The sequence below is a fragment of the Sinocyclocheilus rhinocerous genome, unplaced genomic scaffold (genome assembly GCF_001515625.1).
Source record: "Sinocyclocheilus rhinocerous isolate Xijiao unplaced genomic scaffold, SAMN03320098_v1.1 scaffold757, whole genome shotgun sequence".
In the NCBI taxonomy this organism is placed as follows: domain Eukaryota; kingdom Metazoa; phylum Chordata; class Actinopteri; order Cypriniformes; family Cyprinidae; genus Sinocyclocheilus; species Sinocyclocheilus rhinocerous.
In genome coordinates, this window is record NW_015662957.1 from 1,865,408 (window position 1) to 1,888,452 (window position 23,045).

At 40.3% G+C, this 23,045-nt stretch overlaps 1 protein-coding gene across 2 annotated transcripts in view; it reads left to right on the forward strand.

Annotated features, from left to right (window-relative positions):
* Positions 1–23,045, forward strand: part of LOC107728618 (forkhead box protein P4-like) — a 133,729-nt gene that overhangs the window by 95,494 nt on the left and 15,190 nt on the right. Inside the window, exons 6-10 of one of the 2 annotated variants that reach the window (XM_016538868.1) lie at positions 3,396–3,546; positions 11,244–11,448; positions 12,076–12,171; positions 14,016–14,120; positions 19,816–19,903. In XM_016538868.1, coding sequence (XP_016394354.1) covers positions 3,396–3,546; positions 11,244–11,448; positions 12,076–12,171; positions 14,016–14,120; positions 19,816–19,903 — 645 coding nt within the window. Of the gene's footprint in view, positions 1–3,392; positions 3,547–11,243; positions 11,449–12,075; positions 12,172–14,015; positions 14,121–19,815; positions 19,904–23,045 lie in introns of both variants that reach the window. The other variant, XM_016538867.1, reaches the window with a different exon arrangement.

Sequence of the window (23,045 nt, forward strand, 5' to 3'; positions counted from 1 at the left end):
AAAGAAGAAAGGGAGAGATGGTTGCCACACACATTTTTGCATCATCAGTCCCGACTTTTGCTCTTTTTCTGTTTTTTATTGTTTCACCCGCTCTCTCTATCTGTCTCTCTCTCTCAGTTTGACGGTTGAGCTGTGGAGTCACCCTGGAGTCAGCCTAATGAAGTAGCGCTGTCAGTCGGGCCTGGCGTGCCCAAACTCTGTTTGATGTGCTCATAAATCAAGCTGACAGGCCTGTTACTCCGCTAGCTTTAGCCACTCAACTGCATCTAATGTAAACAGCGTGCAGACACAATGTGTTAAAGAACTTGAACTGTGTCCCATGGGATCCTAACAGGGAGAGCAAGAGAAAGGAGAGAAGACAGGGATGAAGAGGAGGAGGAAGGGAAGAGGGATAGACATGCTGAATATTGGCGTTACCTCACTTCTTTCGGTTGCGTGTTAACTGAAGGTTCTCTGCTAGCTCTTTTATCGAATCTGTCATTCTCAAAATGTAGGGAAGAGAACAAGTACGGCCCTCCACAGAGAGCTGGGGCTGGATTCAAGACAGAAAAAAAGTTCAGAAAATTCTCAAGAATTGCACTTGACATCCTCAGATATTTTCTATTTTTGTATGTATGTGTGTTCTTTTTTGGCTCTCTTATGTGTGCACCCAAAAATTAGGTTGCAAGTATAAAATTAAAAGCAAGGTCCCTATTTGAGTTGTTTTTGTAAAGTTGTTACTGAATTTCAAATTAACGTGCATAATCATGATAGATCATTGTTTACATTATCATTCAGTTTTTGTCACCTCAGAGCAATTGATCCCTAGTAATAGTAATATGTATCATACATAGCTAGTGTGTTGCTGCATTGCTTAATATTTTAAACAACCCAATAAATTAATTCAATATCTTAACTTTGGTGATTTAAGACAAGTTGAAGGTCATCCTAACTATATATGGTGGGTATGTCTATGGAGGGTCAGAAAGCTCTCGGATTTCATCAAAAATATCTTAATTTGTGGTCTTTTGGGTTTGGAATGACATGAGGGTGAGTTATTAATGACATAATTTTCATTTTTGGGTAAACTATCACTTTAAGAGGTCATTTGCATTTAAATTTTGTCTATAGAACAATATTAAGGAAAAAGTTAACATTCTCAAGAAATATTTTTGAGAAAAAAAATCATAACTTTGTTCTTAAGACTTTGTGACAGTCACTCTGTTCCAAATTTCTAGTGATCTCCCAACATAGTTACAAAAAAGACCAAACTTAAACTTAATTATGCTACCATTTATAAATAATTGTAAATATTCATTAAGTAGTGAAAAATATAAAATAAAAAAAAATTCAGTGTAATTTATTTTAGTACTATTTATGTGTGCAATGTATTTTGGTTCTTATTAGAGTATTGTGCTGTTAGCTTAGCAGCTTGTTGATGTCAGACTATAGAAATCAGTTGTCTGTTGATTCTCTTGTGCAAAGGCAAAGCACTATTTGAGTTGTTGCCTTTTTCAAATTGTTCATTTATACAGATTTGTGATTGTTAGGATGCTGCTTTTTGAAGACAGTTGCTTATGTAGGGAACAAAGCAGCTCACTAGGTTTTGGAAAGAGCTTGTGTTTTCTTTCTTCTCTGTTGGTGTTGACCCATGTGGCCCTTTCCCATGGGGCCTTGTGCCCCAGGCGGGGGCCTCAAACACTTCTCTGACAGTGAGATTAAGAAACTACCTTTAATTATTTTTCTTTTTTTATTTTCCTTCCCTCCTTCAACATTTTTTTTCTCTCCCCTCCACTTTTTTTTGCACCGTTATCTCAAAGGAGATAAGGCCCATCTCTCATTGAGGGAACATCAAAAAGTGTGTCGCTGGGAACAGTGGTTTGACTCAGGCCAGTTCAGGAAGGAGGACATTTATCACCACGACACCAACTGACCTTATCGGCACATGCCATGTATTCCATAGCACTCACCCTTACCCTTACACACACACACACACACACACACACACACAGAGCTCTCCAAATCTGTACCTCTCTGCTGTAGAAATGAGTGTGAACTGGTTGCTTTATTGTTTTAAAGGTGAAATGTATCATGCATACTTTGAACAAGGTACGCCATTGGCCAAAAAAATAGGTACACTTTTATTCAAAAGTTCTGTAAGATTTATTAATGTTTTTCCAAATGTAATTTGTTCCTGTGATGATGAAGCTGAATTTTCAGCAGCCATTACTCCAGTCCTCAGTGTCACATGATCCTTCAGAAATCATTCTAATATACTGATTTGGTGATCAATAAACGTTTCTTACTATAATCAATGTTGAAAACAGTTGTGCTGCTTAATATATTTTTGTGGAAACCATGATACATTTTTCTCAGTATTTGCTGTTAAATAGAAAGTTCAAAACAACAGCATTTATGTAAAATAGAAATCTTTTGTAAATGTCCGTCACTTTTGAGAAATGTAAAGCATTTCTTTCAAAAACTAAAAAATCGTTCTATCCCCAAACTTTTGAACGGTAGTGTCGCCCCAGCCCCACCTCCCAAAATGTCATTGGTTGAGTTTTTTCCACCTTGGCCCTTTTTTATGTTCCTTCCCACCTCTGGCTGAAGTTCTGAGGGATTTTTCTCACTCATGTCATGTTTTTATACAAGTTTAGGGCTAGTCTTGGAATACACTGTGCTTATAAAACGGTTTGCTAATTTTCATCTCTTTGTTAAACGTCACCAGAAGTCGGCTGGAACAAAAATAAATCTCTTGATAGGTGAATGATGACTATCCACACACATTGAGACCTGTTTATGAAACAGTGAAAAAGGGGTTTGGAGTCATGCTTCTCAGGTTTCACAAAGCACATTTCATGCATAGTGAAAAATACCAATCCTTATCGTAAAATGATAAACATCTGATGTCATATAATCTGGAACTGTTCTTAACATTGTGCACAGATGTTGTTAGTCACTGTTTATTGCCGTGTTAATTGCGCGCCAACCGCATGCTAACAGATTGCTACATGCAGGAATGAATGAGCGTGTTTGTGAGCTTGTCTTTGGTGTCGGTCCTAGACCACATGGAACTGTCACTCCCAGATTAATGCGTTATCTCCTAATGCATGAGGCTTCACAATGCACTTCGACACTTTGAACCAAGTCTCAGCGTTTTGTTGTCTGCTAGTTGTCTACCTCCACAGGAAGTGCTTTGGTGATTGGAGGGGAAAATATCTCTATTCCAGGATATGTCCTATCTAAACATGTCCTGGACGAGGTTGAAGGCGTATAAAAGCCAATGAATGTCTCGTCTTTCCCGCCCTCTCCATCCTGAAGCTCTCCAAGTCTCTTCCTCTCACTTTTCCCATCCGTTTGTTTTGTTGTGTAACATGCTTCTCTCTCTCTCTCTCTCTCTCTCTCGTTCTCAGCAGCAGCAGTTGGGGAATAAACAGCTGGCTTTCCAGCAGCAGCTGATCCAGATGCAACAACTACAGCAGCAACACATTCTAAATCTACAAAGACAGGGCCTGGTGAACCTACAGCCGGGCCAAGGAGCAGTACCCATTCAGAGCCTGCACCAAGGTACACATAACAATGCAATCACACACAGTATGCATACTTATCTGTGAAACACGGCTCGGAATTCAGTTTTCCTGCAAATGAGTAAAATGATCCGAATACTCTTTGTGATGCAGTATGTGGATGATATACTGCATCTGCCGAGATTGAGTTTCAGTAGACGTCTGTAAGGCTACAGATGCTGCCCTATGATATTATAGTATTATTTCTGTACTACAGTGTTAATTTTGACAGCAAATTTTGATTTAGTTTTAGTCATAGTCTTTTGACTAAAATGCCATTTAGTTTTAGTCACATTTTAGTCATCTGAATTGTTTTTAGTTTTAGTCTAGTTTTAGTCGACTAAATATCATAAGATTTTAGTCGACTAAATTTACAGTAAATTTAGTCGGCTAAAATCTAATGGGTTTAGTTACAGTGTAATGCATTTATTAAGCATTTCTCTTTTTGTTGTCTGCTAGTTGTCTACCTCCACAGGAAGTGCTTTGGTGATTGGAGGGGAAAATATCTCTATTCCAGGATATGTCCTATCTAAACATGTCCTGGACGAGGTTGAAGGCGTATAAAAGCCAATGAATGTCTCGTCTTTCCCGCCCTCTCCATCCTGAAGCTCTCCAAGTCTCTTCCTCTCACTTTTCCCATCCGTTTGTTTTGTTGTGTAACATGCTTCTCTCTCTCTCTCTCTCTCTCTCGTTCTCAGCAGCAGCAGTTGGGGAATAAACAGCTGGCTTTCCAGCAGCAGCTGATCCAGATGCAACAACTACAGCAGCAACACATTCTAAATCTACAAAGACAGGGCCTGGTGAACCTACAGCCGGGCCAAGGAGCAGTACCCATTCAGAGCCTGCACCAAGGTACACATAACAATGCAATCACACACAGTATGCATACTTATCTGTGAAACACGGCTCGGAATTCAGTTTTCCTGCAAATGAGTAAAATGATCCGAATACTCTTTGTGATGCAGTATGTGGATGATATACTGCATCTGCCGAGATTGAGTTTCAGTAGACGTCTGTAAGGCTACAGATGCTGCCCTATGATATTATAGTATTATTTCTGTACTACAGTGTTAATTTTGACAGCAAATTTTGATTTAGTTTTAGTCATAGTCTTTTGACTAAAATGCCATTTAGTTTTAGTCACATTTTAGTCATCTGAATTGTTTTTAGTTTTAGTCTAGTTTTAGTCGACTAAATATCATAAGATTTTAGTCGACTAAATTTACAGTAAATTTAGTCGGCTAAAATCTAATGGGTTTAGTTACAGTGTAATGCATTTATTATGCATTTCTCTAAAATTTCCGAACTCATTATATAGGTTTGATATTAAGGTTTTATCATGATAGACACCGATTTAACTGCGCTGTGTCTGAGACGCGCTTTCTGTGTGTGTATGCTTCAGTGTCTGCGCTCAGAAAACCGGACTGAAATGAGTTCTCACTTGCGTCGTCAGATTTATCTATATGTCTGCTCATCTCTTACTCCCACATATTGACATTTTTGAACGTTTTATGAGATGTGCAGCAAATGTATTTTAGCTTATGTCCCGCCGGTTTGTATGTATGCATCTTACCTCGTAACTATGCAGCAGATTCGTTCTGAAGGAATATCTTCCCAAATCTTCCCTCCCTAACATTTTCGTCTCGTTTTTATTCGTTGACGAAAATGTCAATAGATTTTCATCATAGTGTTTGTCATTCAAAAAGAGTTATAGTTCGTTATCGTCTTGTCGTCGGTGAAAAAAATTTTGTTTACGAAAATTATGACAAATTATTCATCAACGAAATTAACACTGCTATACTATCATACTTTTAATTAATATTTTATATTAGCTTTATTTTTATATTTTCAGTTTTCATTTTAATTTTAGTTTAGTTTTAGTAATTTTTTTGTCTGCTTTTGTCATTTATATTAGTTTTCTTAATATTACTGTTTAGGCTATTTAACTTTAATTTTTCTTCCAGATTTAGTTCATTTTTAGATTTGATTGATTTCCAGTTATTAATTGAAGTGCTTGTGTGTAAACTCATTTCTTTCTTTTTTAATATTTTTATACGTTTTTAAAGGTTTTAGCTATCAACACTGCATAAAATAATAAGACTTGTTCATGAGATGTATTTTGTATTGCTGCACTGGCAGATTTTTGTTTATCTTGTTTATAATGTAAACAAGTGGGAACATACTTGTTTAATTAGACAAAATACTCTTATATTTTAGATGAAAACAAGTATTTTATTTATTTATTTTGAAATTTTGAACATTCCAACTAAAAAACAAGTCAACGACTAATTAATAACTTAAGAATTGGTGAATGTCAATTTTACACCTTAGTTGAATGAAAGTAGAAACAAGTCAAAGTAACATACCAAAATTGCAGAATGTCAAACTATTCAAGTCATTCATCTATTGTAGTATTTACTGTGAAAGTAAGGGGATTTTAATGAATTTAATATTTTTGTCAGACATTTTTATTGCAGATACTTACTTGAATTAATGTATATCTTTAAAGGTGAAAAACTCTTCCCCAGCTCCATTAGCTCGTCAATATTAACCACAAACATCTGACTCCGTCTAGCACCAGGTTGAGGTGCTACAACCACAGGCCTCTCAACCTGGTGGTCTGTCTCTTTCACAGCTCTCCTCTTGTTCTCAACAGCCAGAAAAACACCACAGAGTGTCTGTTTCGCTTCTTTAGTGATGCCTATTAATGGAAAGTGGAGCTCTGGAGGAAATGCAGCGTGCTAAATAAATGCAGCATCTGTGTTCATACATGTAGCCCAGGACCAGATGGCGGTCTCAGGCTGAGGCCAGACCTTCGTCCGCCGCCCACTTATTCTTCCTTAGTCAGCCCCAACCACACACACATGCACACACACACATACACACACAATCTCAGATTGCCCCACTACTATACGCACAATGTTGAATGCTAATAAAGCTGGCTGTAAAATGAATCCCTTATTCGTCTTCCTCCAAAATTTGGCAATGAGCTATCATCTCAATCTATTAGAGCGGGATGGAGCCCCCCGGAGACTAACTACAGCCATGTCCATAGAGCTACATGTGAAGCTTGTTAACTTAATCAGCTTATAAAGAGATAAAAGCAAAGCTTGATTGTTGGTTTTGTGGAAGGCATTCATTTGGATAATAGGTAAAATATGCCACAAAATTCACCGGGCTTTGTGCAGAGGCAGGGAGGGGGCTTATGTGTGTGTGCGCCCATGAGTTCTACACGCTCCAGACGCACTTATCCTACAGAAGGAAATGGAGGTTTTGGATAATTTTTGAATGTATTTTTTCAATTTTTCCTTGTTATGTGAAAGGGACTCTACCAGTAATGGATCCTGACTGCAAACTGGCCACCATTCGCCAAAATTAGACACATCAACTTTTACAGGTTCCACAGCGGTCGTAACATTGCAAGAGCCTCAACAGGACAGAACAAACAGGGAACCGACTCCAGTTTCCATGCCGAAATCCCTGCCACTCTTGCCGATAGGGCCTCCAAAATTATCCCAGTCTTTTATGAGCTTGACTCTCATTCTCACCCATTGCTCTTGACATCTCTGATTATTTCAGTCTTAAGAAAACATAGACTCATCATCCGGAATCCTGAATGGGCCTGCCACACACACACATGCACACGGCTGCTTTTAGAAAAGTAGTCTTTTGGAAAAAAAGAGAGGGAGAGAGCCAGGAATAAGGCAGAGGAAGGTTCACAGATTGATGAAAATAATTTTTCGTGACAGCTGTAAACTTTTGGCTTTGGCATCTTTCTGCCGTAGACCCTCACACCCACCCCCATTGCTTATTGCATTGTTTCAAGGGGTCTGAAGAACAATAAACTCTGGGCTCTTGGAATCCCTTCAACAAATCCTGCTACAGAGTAGAATCACGGAATTTCCCCGCAATCCCTCTCTGAAAAGAAGTCCTCCATTATGACTGGCCAGCCAACCATGCACATTCTTCTGGCTAGTCATGCTTGGCTGTAGCTGCTGCTGAAAAGGATTTGTTCTCTGATCCATTTGTGGCGCCAACCGCTGTTGTTGTTGTTTTCGTGTTTGTTTGGCATGCCCAGTCATTCCCGCAGAAAGGCTAGAGTTTCGAACCCAAGCATTAGACAGACTGCTAGTCGGGATGACTTTTGTTTCTTTGTAAGATTCACTTAACAGTTACAGTAAGTCATTTTAATTTCTGTCCAAAGGGCGCAACCAGTTCTGTCGGACTCGGCTTAATGCTTTGTGATCACCGTGCCAAACTTTTCTTCAGTTTTTTTCAGGATTTGTGATGCATGTAGTTAGAAGGGGGGGCAGACATCAGAAACCAAAGGGGAATTTGTAATGTTGCCTTGTGAGCAGCCTCATCGGCCATCTACTTATGAATATTAATCAAATGTAGATGATAATCAGAAAGTGTAATGTAGTCTGATCTGTAGTGAAAGAGTAGCATAAATGCTTATATTTTATATATACTACTATTCAAAAATTTGGGGTCCGTAAGATTAAAAAAAAATAATAATAAAATTTATCCAGAAGGATGCATTAAATAAAAATAAAAAAACGACAGATTACAAAATGGCAATTAACAAAACATTTCTGTTTCAAATAAATACAGTTCTTTTAAACTTTCATCAAAGAATCCTGAAAAGAAATGTATCTTAAGCACCAAATCAGCATATTTTGAAAATTTTGCTTTGCTGTCACAAGGAATAAACTACCTATAAAATATATTAAAATAGAAAAAGTTATTTTAGTTTGTCATAACATTTCACAATATTACTGTTTTTACTGTATTTTAAAATAGATCAGGGGTCTGCAAAAGAGCCATTTTGGCCCCTTTCCCACTGAATAAAATTCACGTGGAGCCACAAAGTAGTTGATCCCCAAATAAAGATAGCACGGCATATAGCTAAAGTTCAATATGCAGGGGAGTAGCAGGGGAGTAGCAATCATTTCGGAAGTGAGGGGGGCAGAAATGTCAAATGTAGTAATAATAATAATTATAATATTTATTTATGTATGTCTAATTGACAAAAATTTTAAGTGGCTAAGAAATAAAATACACTCCTGGACAATAACCAATAATTTGTCTTCTATAATATTTTTGATATATATTACTAATGACAATTTTATAGTTATGATTGTATAATCAGTATAATAGTTTATATACTACAAACATTTTTCCATTTTTATCAAAGAATAAGGCAGAAAATATATTTTATAGCTTCTGCACTGTAATAAATGCTATGTCAGTTAGCACCTTAACATTCATACACCTGGAGAAGACTTGAAAAACAAACATAAACCATATATTGTCGCAATCGTTTATTGTCTTCACGTTTCATCAGTTAAGGTTTATGCTTGTTATTCAACTTAGATACAGCGATAGCGGGATGCCTTTGTCCATATTAGGGATTTCCTGGCATGTCAAAAGTTATTATTACTTCTATCATATGAGTCCGTTTTGGACTTTCTGCATGAGAGCGCCCTCCGGCTTCGAGTATGAATGAAACATACACGCATGAGAGTGTTCAGCGCTCCGTGATGTTCACATCGTTTTGGATACGAATAAAACGTATCCAAAACGACATGACTATCTTGTCTCTTTTAATTTAAATCTAGATTTATTCACATTGGCCCTTGAAAACCTCTACGTGAACACACTAGTCCGAGAAAAAAAAGTGCATGGGAAGAGTTTAGGTTTTATTAAATGTCGGGGGGACACCTCCCCCACGTATTGTACACCCATGCTACGGGGAGCCACCGCAGAGGGATGAAAGAGCCACATACCGCTCGGAAGCCACGGGTTGCCGACCCCTGAAATAGATAAATGCTGTCTTACTGACCTCACTTTGAACAGTAGTGCATATAATTTAAGTTCTGCGGAGATTCCACAGTTCTCCTTTAAATTTGAAGATGACTTATTCTGCATCAAGAAGAATTTCAAAAATAATGTCTGTTTCCAAGCAGGTTTCCCTAACACTTGTCTGCCATTGGTCGAAAACTGTTAGCCCCACCCCAAACTCACACTATTGGTTGAGACTGTGTTGCTATGCCAGGCTGCTAAGACTAACAGTGATGTTTTGAAAACACCACAGTGTTTATACATGTCAGAGAAATCGACCTTAGAATGGTTTACTCATAGTCTCTGCACATTAAGTAAAGTTTTAACGTCATGATACACATCAGCTTCAATAAACCAACTATTAAATGTTAAATATTAAACTATTTCAGGAGCACACACTTGTGTGGAAAGCTGAGGTTGGTTTTCTGTGAAATGTGTGTGTGAGAAATAGAGAGTGTGTGGCCAACCACAGTGGGAAACGCCTCACCTGCCCCTGTGTGTGTGCAACTGTGTTGTGTGTGTTTGGAAGAAAATGAGATACAAAAACACTTCACTGTAGGTAAACCGCTCCATCTCCACCCTGCGTCCTCCCTTCCACTTCCTATGTTCTGGCTGTTTTTTCACAAAAGTAGAAACTTGCAGAAATCACCTCCCTTCCCCCATCTAAGGCAACAGCGCCACGCCACCGAGCTGGCTCGGTTATTTGCAGGGTTAAAATACATCCGTGGCCCTTTGGTGCTCTGTCAGGTTGTCTGTGACTAGTGAACAACAGCCTGTAGCTGCAAGTGTGGCCATACATCATTTCCCTGGCCCCAGGCCTGCTGGGAAGAGAGGGAGGTGGGGGGATGAAGAGAGCCAGGCCAGGCGAGGAGTTTTGTTTTGGCGGGGTCCGGGACAAGAATGCTGGCGGACCAGACATAATATTTAGATTGCTATTAAGTCTTTGCCATGTGAGATAGCGTAGCAGGCTGTGACTTTTCGGGAACAGTGTGCGCCAGACGAGCTTGGGCAGCCCCCCTTCTTCTCCACTTTTTTTACACGCTCAAATCTCCCTCCCAACTTAGACCCCCTCTGCCTTTCCAAGAGACAAAATACAATCCCGAATTCAGCAAGTTTGAGGGGAAAATAAAACCCAAAAAAAATGCCAAGAGAGCATCTCGCCAAGATTAATTCACCCAGTGAGTTGCAGTGCCGGTCGGGACGGTGATAATTACAAATAGAGGTAGCCAGGGGGATTCGCAGAGATGTTGAAAGATAACAAAAACACGCTGAAATTAGCCATTTGCTTCATCCGATTTGGATGGGTCCCTCCTTCTGCTGTTCTGTGAACTTAACAAGTCCTGCTGGCATGCCCCCCTCCTGTAGTAAAGTGTGGCGAGGTGTGTGCCTGGTGTTTTATGGTTTGCCACACTAATGTCAGCACATTGCCAGGCTTTGAGATCTCTGGGGTGAGATGCACTGCCAGCTGGCCACTGTTCAAGATGTGGTGAGGTGGAGGGGTGGGCTTTGGAGGTGTGATAGAGAGAGATGCAGGTTTGGATGCTTTCCGAAGGAGCTCTCGTCATTCAACACTGGGCTTATAGTCTTCAGCACAACAAAGAAGAGAAAAACTAATAAACATGCTGAAAAACTCTCTGTCTAGAGAAGGTTTCATCATATGGCACCTGTTGTTGACCCAGGGCTTTTAAAGCACCTTTTTGTGCTTGTGTTTCAATGGAGTTGATGGATTATAGCACTTATAGTTTGCTAAAGGTGGTAACTTTTTCTTTTCTGTCTAAGAACATTATGGTTTATGGTAATTAATAATGATTTATAGTTTGTAGTAATCTTTCGCTTGCTTTCTGCCCATCTCAGCCATGTGCCCCACTGACCTGCAGCAGTTGTGGAAGGACGTGGCCGGTGTTCAGAGCACAGAGGAGGTCATGAAACATGAGGGCCTCGATCTGACCACCAACAGCTCCAACACTACCTCATACTCGGCCTCCAAGGTCTCACCTCAGATCCCCCATCATACTTTGCCAAATGGACAGAACTCTGTGCACACTCCAAAGAGAGACAGGTCAGTGGAAAATGCACAAGCATGCTTTGTAGTCCACCTGATAATTTTTTTTTTATAATCAACGACATAAGTCAAGAATATGAAGGGGGAAAAAATGCATAAGTATATATGTGTGTGTGTGTGTGTTATATATTGTATGTATATTTATTTAATCAAATCATCTGCAGCAGGCAGGTACTAAAATCTGTGCATGGGTTGCAACTACAAACAGCTAATAAGTAACAACTAACAGTATATTGAAAATAAGCAAACAAAAAAGTGCTATAGCTATGCTAATGTATTTTAATGTTAATGTAATAACTGCTACATGACAGATTTCATAAAGAGATCTTTTTGTCACGCATGTCGTATTTCAAGGTTTCTGTCATCAGTTGCCGTTTGATGAGCTGACGTAAAATGCCTGGGTTCATTTGATATTTGGTGCTCGTGTGAGTTCCTCAGAACATAGCATGCCCTCAGCATGACTGACGCCCCTGTGCCAGTTCAGCATGAGTGTGTGTGTGTGGAGTGGGTGAAGGTGTACTGTGATAATTTCATTGAGAGGTGAGCAGCCGTGTGTGTGTTTGAGAGAGAAAGAGAGAGAGAAGTGGTCCTACTGGGTACTCAAGCCTTCTTTCCATTCTTAAGAGCAAGACTCTTTGAGTGGATCTCCTCCTTCACCAAGGAGTCCAGTGATGAGCATCTCACGCCTTATTCCAAAGGCGCTCCCCTGCAGAGCACCCAGTGAGTAACAAACACACTTATGTAAATATACACAAGGTTACCTATCCATCTAAATGAGGACATTCCTCAGACTGCTATTGTTGTTATATAAAAGTAATTTATCAAACCTTCACAGGGCCAGCCCCCCTTTATACATACACACTAAGACATATATATATATATATATGTATGTGTGTGTGTGTAATTAAGTAAAATGTCAAATAAAATTAAATTAAATATAAATGTAATAAAGCATAAAGTAAAATGTAATATTTATTAGTTCATTTATGAATAGATTGCATAAATATATAAATAAAATCTCCAAACAGCAAAAGGTTTTTTATCAACATTTCTGTTTTTAATCAAGTTTTTAATGAACTTTTGCAGTTCACTTAAATCGTGCTGCAGTGTGACGTTTATAGCAGTTCTGTGGATCTTTTATGTAATATGGCCATTTTTCCACTGGTGGGGCCTCCAAACTACAGCTAAATAAACCCACACACACCAGCAGCACTAACACACACCCCACCCTGTCATGCTACACGGACATGGCTAAACAGAAAGAAAAGCTCGCCTTCCATCATGTTTTCTTCTAACACTGTTCTCCCTGACTTGGCCTAACACATTTACACACAAACACACACATACACGCAACTCAAAAGGAAAGAAAAACTGTGCGGTGAGGCTAATGCATGGCACATGTGGACAGTGTGGTTGCCAGTAGTTTGTAATGTCTAGCGCTCGAGCAGCTTCTGAATTGCGTGGGCCGTCCACTGCCAGCACATCTGATGAAGAGGAGGAGGGAGCGTGTGTGTGCGCCGCATCAGGAGGGCCTCATCTGCTAGCAAGCTGCTTTATATTAAGCAGTACTCTGATGTGGAATTGGGAAGAGTTCCCCAGGCCTTCAACCGCCACAAGCCGCGCTCCCCCCCTTTAGCCCCCTGCCCATGCTTAGCAGCAGCCAGACACATGACGAAGGATTCTGTGGTCCCTGCCCTCACAAAAAAAAACAAGCTACATGCTAGCCCGTGGCGGTTGGCCAGGCCCGAAATGAAAAATTGCTGGATGAGACTGCTGGCGGGGGTTCGAGGCTGATCCGTTATGGGTCTCTACAGAAGCCGGGGCCGGAGAGACCCGAACCAGACTTCTCAGCCACAGAGCACACAGTGGCTATATCTCAAAAGAAACAAGACTGTAGCATTTATCCCCAGGCCCCACCAGCAGGCCCTGTCAGCACATCAGCAGCCACCTTATCCGTGCTCCCGCCGTTACGAGAAACATCTGAATATCATCCACGTTCGTTTGTAATTAGATGGCGGCTTGTTGTTCCTGGCTGCATCTAAGGACATTTGAACCTGCGTCGTAGTACAAGATGCTAATACAATGATACGCACTTACTATTGGAAGCCTGTCAGTCACAATTATGGAAAAGCTGTCATTTTTTACATTTACCAGATCCTCTTGAGCTAGATTTGTTCGAAGCTTCCTGAAGGACTGGCTCAAAGCTATATCGGCTTTCCCAGACAGGGAATGTTCGAGACTGTTTCCATTGCTTCATTGCTTTGTATTGGTTGCATGTGTGAGGCTACCATGCCGACTGCCTGAAAAAAAATTGATATTGACCCCAATGGGTTGTTTTGATTAAGAAAGCAGGTGTTTAAATGATTTTAAAGAAAAAATATATTTAACAGTTTCCACAAAAGTATTAAGCAGCGCAACTGTTTTCAACATTGATAATAAGACATTTTTTGAGCAACAAATCAGCTATTAAAATGATTTCAGAAGGATCATGTGACTATGAAGACTGGAGTTCAGTGTGACATCATTTATAGTTTGACTAATCAAATCTTTTTTGTCTCTTTCAGCTCGACTCACGAGGAACACACGGCCTCTCACCCACTCTATGGACACGGCGAATGCAAGTGGCCTGGCTGCGAAGCGCTGTGCGAGGACATGGGCCAGTTCATCAAGTGAGTGACAGCTGTCCGTCAAATTCTACTTCACAAGCATGTAATGTGGTACATTCATGTCAAACCTCGTAACTCATGTAAAACCCCCCACTGGGCAGCAGAGCATTCATCATTACCTGCTGTGTCCCGCAAAACAAGTCTGTGGCTGTTAGCATTTCCCTCTGTCAGTGTGCATTCATCCTTTTTCCGATGAGCTTGCTGATCACTTGTAAACTAAAGGCCTCTTGCTCTGAAGTAAATGTGGGGATGAGAGGACAGGCAATAAGAAAGCCGGGCGACTGACAGCTGTGTTCAGGTGTGATGTTTGAACAGACCAGAGACGAATGAATTCCACAGAGAGGTGGGGGGTGCAAGGTTATTGCTGGAGAGAGCGTGAGACATTCACCAGTGCTGTGGGACTGTACTCGTGTATGAAAAAAGAGAGCTAACGCTTGATAGACAGGTATTTCACAGTCATAGAACACAATCAGAGTAAACTAGAGATATATATATACATGTATACATATATATATATATATATATATATATATATATAAAATGGCGCGGGGCCCAGAAACTTTTGTGGTGCCCCTGGCTAGATGACCTTGATTATAGACTACATTTTCCCACACTGATAATTCTGAAGGCCTCAATGCAGATTTCTTTGACCCTGGCAACACGATTGCTGAAATATGATTGGATAAAAGCTCTAATATAAACATACACTGCTGGAAGCAGTGCAACCAAGAGAAAAGCTATGAACTGAAGAGAATAGACTATTGGAAATAATTTAATACACATTCATGGAAAAATATATTAAAACTAAATCAGTGATTCTGATAGTGTTTAGGCCAGCAGAGAAGGCTTTGCTGGCCCTGACGGCCCACCACTGGTGTACAGTATACGGCTAAATGTTTAAAATCATTTTATCATTTTACATCACTGTGTTTCTTTATTAATAGATTCCAGGTGCACAACATTGATTTTTAGCCTGGAAAAAGTTATCTCTAATGTGAGTGTGTATTGTAGACCTTTTTTTTGTATACTAATACTATTAATACTAATTTTACGTATTAATTAAACTTTTTTTACACTAAAGTGTTGATAGACTAAAATTAAACAAAAGGTACACTAACTTTGATTCCTTTTGGGTCTGTTCATTTCTGAATTCAGATGGTGACAGTGTGCAAAATTCCAGAAATGAACTGTATGGTAAAGGTTCAGCTTAATACTTTTGCACAGGAAGCTAGTTCACACTTGCACCACTTGTAACCATAGAGACAGATGTTCTGTTCCCTTCCTGTTGACCCGTCCTGTGTAGTAGAGGAAAAGAGTGTGTGTGTGTGTGTGTGTGTGTGTGTGTGTGTGTCTGATCAGGTAGCTGCCCACAACTCTTCAATACTGTCAGAGGCCGATTAGCTCCCCGCTCCCATAATTCCGCCTCTCCATCCCTGAGCGCTCCACTGCTGGGTCAAGCAAATTGTTTTCACGCTTCGTTAGTGGTTTACTTAATTAGCTCATTTACAATTAGAAGCTTTTGTTTCTTGGATACAAGCAAAGACATCAAAAAGAGGCTCCCTCCCCTCCCCTCCTCTATCTCCCTTTTCCCAATCTTCTTTCTTCTCGCCATCTCTTTTTCTTTGTCCCTGTGTTGGCCAGTTTGGGGTCTTTAGGGATGCTGGGGGGACGAGAGGAGATAAAGAGAGGAAGAGATCAGACAGGGAAGGCGATGTAAACAGTCCCATTGTCTCTGTGTGTTAAAATAATGAGACTTCACAGTGGAAAGTCCTGACATGTTCGCCTGTCACAGTGGTGCGAGCCAGACTGTTGCCGCTGCCGTTGCCCCAGTGGACTCGAGGCTCGCAACGCACGTTCTCTCTGCTGTTTATTTTCTCTCCCTCAAACACCTCCTTTGATATCCGGCAGGTCAACTTCGTCTGTTACAGTAGCCGAGTGTTCTTGTCCGTTAATGAGTGGCGGTCACTTCCCTGCGTGTTCATTTCCTTTGACGAGATACTAGGCCCTCACATAGTCTTTTGACTCCAGAGCTGTGCTTCCTCGAGGGGACCGCTGTATTGACAGGCCGGAAAGATGTGCATGTAAATTTCCTCTGGTCGTCCCTGGCGACAGGGGTGAAGAGCGTGTTCGGTGCACGCAGGCAGGAGCGGGAAGCGCGTATGATGGTCGCTGACATGCACATCAAAGAGCCGGAGAGTCTGGGAAAGTTTTAAGAGTAAAGCTGTTGTTTGGTTGCGCTGTGTCTCATTTCACATAGCCTCGGGGCAAGCAGAGAATGGGGGGGGGAGGACACAAGATAAGATGGGAGGGAGTGACAGATATTGCCATCAGTGCTGTGCACCGTGGCCTAGTCAGAACACTTTAGTCATCGCTAAAGACAGGAAGAGAGGAGTCTCTCTCTCTCTCTCCTTCTGTTCTTTTGACTATTCTATAGCCCCATCTGGCTGCCTGCCACTTATAGTAGGAAATGAGGCCCTCATGGAATCGGTGCCCGCCGAACGAACGCCCACCATTCACAAAGCTCTACACATCCCTTGCCCCATACATGTTCAGTTTGGGTAATTTAAAAAAAATGCTTTCAGCTTCCAATAAGGGGACATTCACACAGAATGTTTTTCGTTTTGCACTGCTATTTTAATTGCTGGTCTATCTAAACATGCACTAGATGGATGTTTTTGACCGTCATACCACGGTTTTCAAGATGAATGTGGTGTTTTTAAACAACCATGGTAATTTTTATCAATTTGAACTGTTCCTTTAGGGAGTCAAAGGTACAGAAGACATTCATGCAATATGAAGGTTATATATTATATTATATTAATGATATTCTATAACACACTAGTGATGTTCACCCCGCCCCCTGCTTCTTCTGATTGGTCCAGTGTTTTGAAATGAAACATGATGAGCTGGCCTGCATGTCAACAGTTGATCTTGTTATAAGTTGACTTTGTTTCTTGTGGTACTCATGCGTAAGACGCAGAAAAAGCAGCAAGATCTAGCAAATGTTTACATAGAAAAACTATTAAAAAGCACTCCAGTTAAACACATACAACATGAACCACTAAGAGTGTAGTACGCTCAGCTCTGTTTAACTCCATTTTATATATTTTTAAAATCCTTTTCACAGAATTCAGTGCAAGAAATGCTGAAAAAAAGTCTTGCCAGTTTCATCTGGACATAATAGGGACACTTTTTATCCCCAGATGAAATCTCTTGTTTTCTCTTTCTCTCTAGCTAGAGTAGTGTGTGAATGCTAAAACACTCATTCGCTCTTAATCTTCATCCTGTCTTTCTCTCTTTCGTTCTATTTCACACACTCTCATCCTGAGCTCTTTAATGATGTTCAGTTTTCTCTGGCATGCCAGGGAGAAATGTGTTAGAATACTCAGGCCCTTTGTCGGGGCTGGCTTGTGACTTTTTTTCTGTGACCATTGTAAATGCTCCTCAAATCCCGGTCGGGGTGCAGGGAGTAAACACTGCCTCGTTGTCGGGTCTCTCGGAAAAACGCTGCTACTGTTTATTATGAGCCATAAAACTTGTGGTCTGTTCCTTTATTCAGAAAGAGAGAGAGAGAGACGGGGGGTGTAGAGGGGCAGAGGGAGAGTAAGATGAGATCATGTTTTTGTTATTATCATCATGTGCTTGCAGGGAAAAAATGTCTATCTGCGCCTGGATTAGTCGAGTGGGTGACATCATTGTTTTTGTTTAATTTCTCATGAGAGAGCGAATGCGCACCCCTCTTTTCCTTCAGTCGGACATTCAAAACGGTCGTGTCATGCGCCGGGTGTCACTGAGATAAAGCAGGCCGGGATCATGAGGATGATTTTGTATTGCGAATGTTAAAATTCTGCCACTCACACTCACTTCCGTTTGCCGCTCTCCCATTGTGAAGAGAACTAAACACGATGGGCCGCCCACGCCAGAGAGGAGGGTGCTAAAAAATGCAGGAATTCCCTCTTGAGAATGGATGAATTTGACTGCACCAGTATTAAAATTACAATAAACTAAGAATTATTTTCATGTTGTGGCTAATAACTGATAATTGGCTGATATTAAAATTTTGCCTATAGAATTTAAAAATGAAACATTAAAAGCTAAATGTTTGCAACATTATAATGTACATTATCAAAAAATGGATATTAATTTAGTAATATTTTTAAAGATTAAATGAAATATATAATATTGGCCAATACTGATAACTTTTGAATAAAAATTTGAATATAACGGTATGGTACTGATATATTGTGCATCACTAGATTATATTTTTAGTCTGGGACAAATATGTAAAGTAATCCTCAGGAAGATTTTGCTTTATAATGCTTCCAGAAAGGGATATCTTATCTTCTATAATATACGCTCTTGTGACCCCTGACCTTGGAGTCATTAAACCTCACCAGGTGTGTTGACCTCAGAAGGTGGGAGGGGCCACACTAATGACATCATCGCTCAAATGCTTCATGACATCATCGTTTGGATATAGGAATGTTTATTGGATTATAGAATTGGGTTTATATGTGCAGGGGTTGACTTGTTGTAAATAAACAGTGAAGGATGAGACAGATGGCGTGAAGGAAAGATCCAAGATCGCAGACCCTAGAGTTCATCTTGGTTTCCAATCTGACACCATCACTTTAAGCTCTTACTTTTCTTGTTCGATTTTTGCTTTCTCATTTGGTTCTCAGCCCTGCATCATCTGTTTGTTTTGTTGTGTTTTGGAGTGTTTTTTTGGATTGCTTCATAAAGAAAACATGACTTGAATAACTATGGGCAGAGCTCACCCATCTGAAGCAGCGCTTGATGAGTAAAACAAATGAAGTCATATCCAGGTGGGGGTTTTTTTTCTTCCCTTTTTCAACTCCCACTCAGTTCATGGCCTACGGCACTTTCTGACAAAAAAACAAAACCGTTTCCAAAATAATATCCCACTCCAGCTGCATTTCAACTGAATAACAGAGACATTAGGACACTCGTTCAGACCTAATATAGAGAGACGTTCATGTCTAAAGTTATTTTCTTTTCTTTCGATGAGTGACAATAAATACAATAAAGCTTCTTTTTGTTTTTTTCACTTTCAGCAAACAGCATGGTCACATTCGCTCATATGACACAATCCTCAGCGGAAAACTCTCTTTCCACATCTTTCATGTCCTAATATTGTTTTTATTTTCTTGCGAGAGGAAATTGAGTTTATACGCCTAGTGAAAAGTGTTTTCGAGTGGAAATCCACTATTGTTAGGGGCTTCCTCTGAGAGGGCCATTGTGATCCCAAGAGAATTCCATTAAATATTTCTTCTCCAAAATGGAAAAATAAACCGTTATCTGTGCTCGTATTTTGATGTGGTTATTTGTTTATGTGAAGTCATGGTTTGACGCCGCAACTGGATCTCTGATGCCTCAGTGACCTCTGTATTTGGGTTTAAGTGTGTGTGTCGTCAGGACATGACGCCCGGGCATGTACAGTAGTGTTGACACGTTAGCATACGCGGCACAAACTGTGAGACAATCCCAAAAGGCTGAGACACAGCCGTATAGTGTGTGTGTGCACTGTATCAGGCAGGTCAGCGACACGGTTTGTGGCAGATGGTCCAAATATGCTTACAGATCTCCCTCTGGGAGTTTAGATAGGGTCGCGGATTGATCTAGTAGACTGTGTATCAGGATATGTCATCACATGTTTGCATTTCTCTCTCTCTCTCAGGCACCTGAACAGTGAACACGCCCTGGATGATCGCAGTACGGCCCAGTGCAGGGTCCAGATGCAGGTCGTTCAACAGCTGGAGATACAGGTGGGATGCGCGCACAAACGCAAAATCAACATTTCTCTAAAAATCTTGCAAGCTGCCTGACTATCTCTTTTCCTGTGTTTTCATTTACATTTATGCATTTGCCAGATGCTTTATCCAAAATATGTTTTGGCCTTGTAATTATGTTGCAGTTACAGTAATTGTCAACTTTAGAGGATCAAGGCTTGAATTTGTGTTTACCAATATGGTGCACTGATGCTGAGACTTGGTCTTCCAGAGCTCTCACCTAGCTGGCATGATTTTCTGCCCATTACATGTCACATGAGTTGATAGAGATCACTGGAGCTTGTAAAAGGAAGAGTGATGTAGAGTGTGGTGCGAGAGAGGAGGCCAGAATATCAGCCTTTGATGGATCCCAATTAGAGAGTTTCCCAGCACCTCTCTCATCCCTCATGCCGCGGACTCTCGGCAAGCACCGCGGGCTGCCTGTCGCACGCATATACACGGTGTCATCTCTAATGAGAGAGCTGATAAGGAGAAGGGTGGACATGGGAAGTGCTAGAGACTTCCTTTGACCACAGACACCCTCTGTGCTCTGCTTCACTCTCCTGATGTTGGCCAAATTACAGTCATTTTTCTAATCAGCTGAGTGGTTTTGTTATTTTCAGTAGGGCAGCACTGATATTACAATTTGGTTGTACCGATTAACTGCTACTTAAAAATAACATGACAATCAATTATCATTCAGTTAGCATTTAACTGTCCCAAAAAAAAAAAGTAAATTCTTCTTCTTATGATTAAATTAAATTGTTATATTAATTAAATTTTTTAAATAATAATTTAAATTTAAATTAATAAATATTTAAATAAATGAAAAATGTGAAAATAAATCACTTGTCACAATCAACAAATATACATTTGAAACAATAATAATAATAATAACATTGAATTTAGATTTAATTTTAGATTTAACATGATTAAAAAGTAACATTTCTGTATAATATATATTGTTATTTATTATATTTATCAGTAATAAGTGTTTTGCTGTTTCAGGCTGGTTGGATGTTTTGATACTGTAGCACCACAGAGTATTACATTTTTGAAAAATCAAACCACAAATGACCTTTTTGTAGCTGTCAGTTTTTAAATAATAATTTAAATTTAAATTAATAAATATTTAAATAAATGAAAAATGTGAAAATAAATCACTTGTCACAATCAACAAATATACATTTGAAACAATAATAATAATAATAACATTGAATTTAGATTTAATTTTAGATTTATTCATGTTTAAAAAGTTCCTAACATTTTACTTTTTCTTTTTTTAATCGCAGTCCCATTATAATCAGAAAAAAGCACAAACAAACAAACAGAAAACATAGATGCTGTATATAAATTATTATTGTGCAGTGTAGACTTTGTTGATTATAATTGGAGGGTGTGCAAAAGTCCACAATGTGTGTGCAAAAGTCCACAATGTTTCGTAAAAAAAATCATTTTCAATTTTTGTTATAAACTTAGGAAGAATTTGGAGGAATTTTCTATCTAAGAGAATGCACAACCAGGTGATATAGGGTGCATTTCATTGTAAACATAAATCATTTATGACCATGTAATGTGCTATGTTTAGTGGTGGATGATGTTTTATTGTCCTTGTGAGTAATTTGTTTGGACGCAGAGACTGTCAGAAGAGCGTCTAGTGACAGTTAGGATTGGCAGACGCTGACAGGACATCGGTCGGTCACATTAGGTTGCATTAAAGAGACCGTTAGCTATGGGGGAGCTGCTCGCCCTTTTCAAACACGCTTAACTAAAACGCAGGTCATGTAACCTTACTGCGCCTGCAGCTGTAGAATTCCTCTGCTTTTGGAGCTGTAAATCTCGTGGACGGGCTTACATTGAGATGGGCACTTCAGACCCTCCAGCTTTACGTGGCAGAACAACTTCCCATCATAACTGCCAGTCAGACAGACCTGGTAATTGGTCAGTTTCCCTTTTCCTTCCACGCCACCTCCCCTCCATGTTCTCCGTCTCGTCTCATTCCCAAAAATAAACCCCTCACAACAAAGTGTTTCAAAAAACACTTCCCTGCCAGGCACGCGGGCAGCGAGCTCACTTTGTGTCCCGCAAAGCGCGTTTAAACACGTGTCCAGATCGATGCAGGGTGATGAGAAGTGACAAGAGAGTCAGTCCACGTCCAAGCGGATTTCCTCGTACGTCTACCTCCGTCCTGTCACCTACTCTACCCCCACCGCCCCAATGCCAACCCAGACCGACCAGAACCACCCTTGGCCAACCTGCTGTCTCTCCCAGCATACCAGCTCAGTTTTTCCACTGTTTTTATTACCAGGCTGACCAGCATGGAGCTCATTAAACACACATATCAGCTAATGGGTGAATAAACAGCCCAGATCTGTGGATGACTTCAGCAATACCAGGCATAGCCGCAGAGCACCAGCACAACACAACAACAGTCTAATCGCATCCTGAGATTGATTTCATATTGTGGGGCTTTTATTTTGACCACCCAGAAACCTTAGCATCACCTAGCTATGCCCAGCAACCATACATAATACCTTGGCAATCATTTTTTTATTTTTTTTATTTTAATGTACACTCTCTATTGAGCAGTAAAATGCGACAGTCTGTTTTTCTAGCACTTTTGGTGCCACTGAAGTGTATGGTGCCAGTCTCAGAGTGTCGCCCGCTGATTACGAGGGGCCGCCTGCCTCCACACTTCCTCTAAATGGCGGTTAGGAATGTCAAACGAGGACGAGTGTGGTTACAGGGCAAGTGTCTCTGAAAGAGACGCAGCAATCGAGAGAAAGAGGGAGAAGGATGGTGAGAGAGATGTTTTCTCCCGGAGGTATCAAGAGCTGTGAAACGGCATGTCAACATCCCTGTGAGCTGACTCAGTTAACAGGCAGAATGCAAAATTATCCTCACAAGAGAATATCTGGAGTCACTCCCTCCTCCTCTCCGCGGCGCCCAAAAGAGCGCTACACACACTATGACGACACTTAGTTTTTAATGTGCTGTATTGGCATGACAAATAATTGTGCACTTATGCTGCCAAAGCTTTAGCAGCTGCGTACAGAGAAAACAGTGTGGCACAGAAATAGTACAAAATAATATACATAAATTAAGGAAAATTAAAAAATATTTTGACATTTTTTAATTT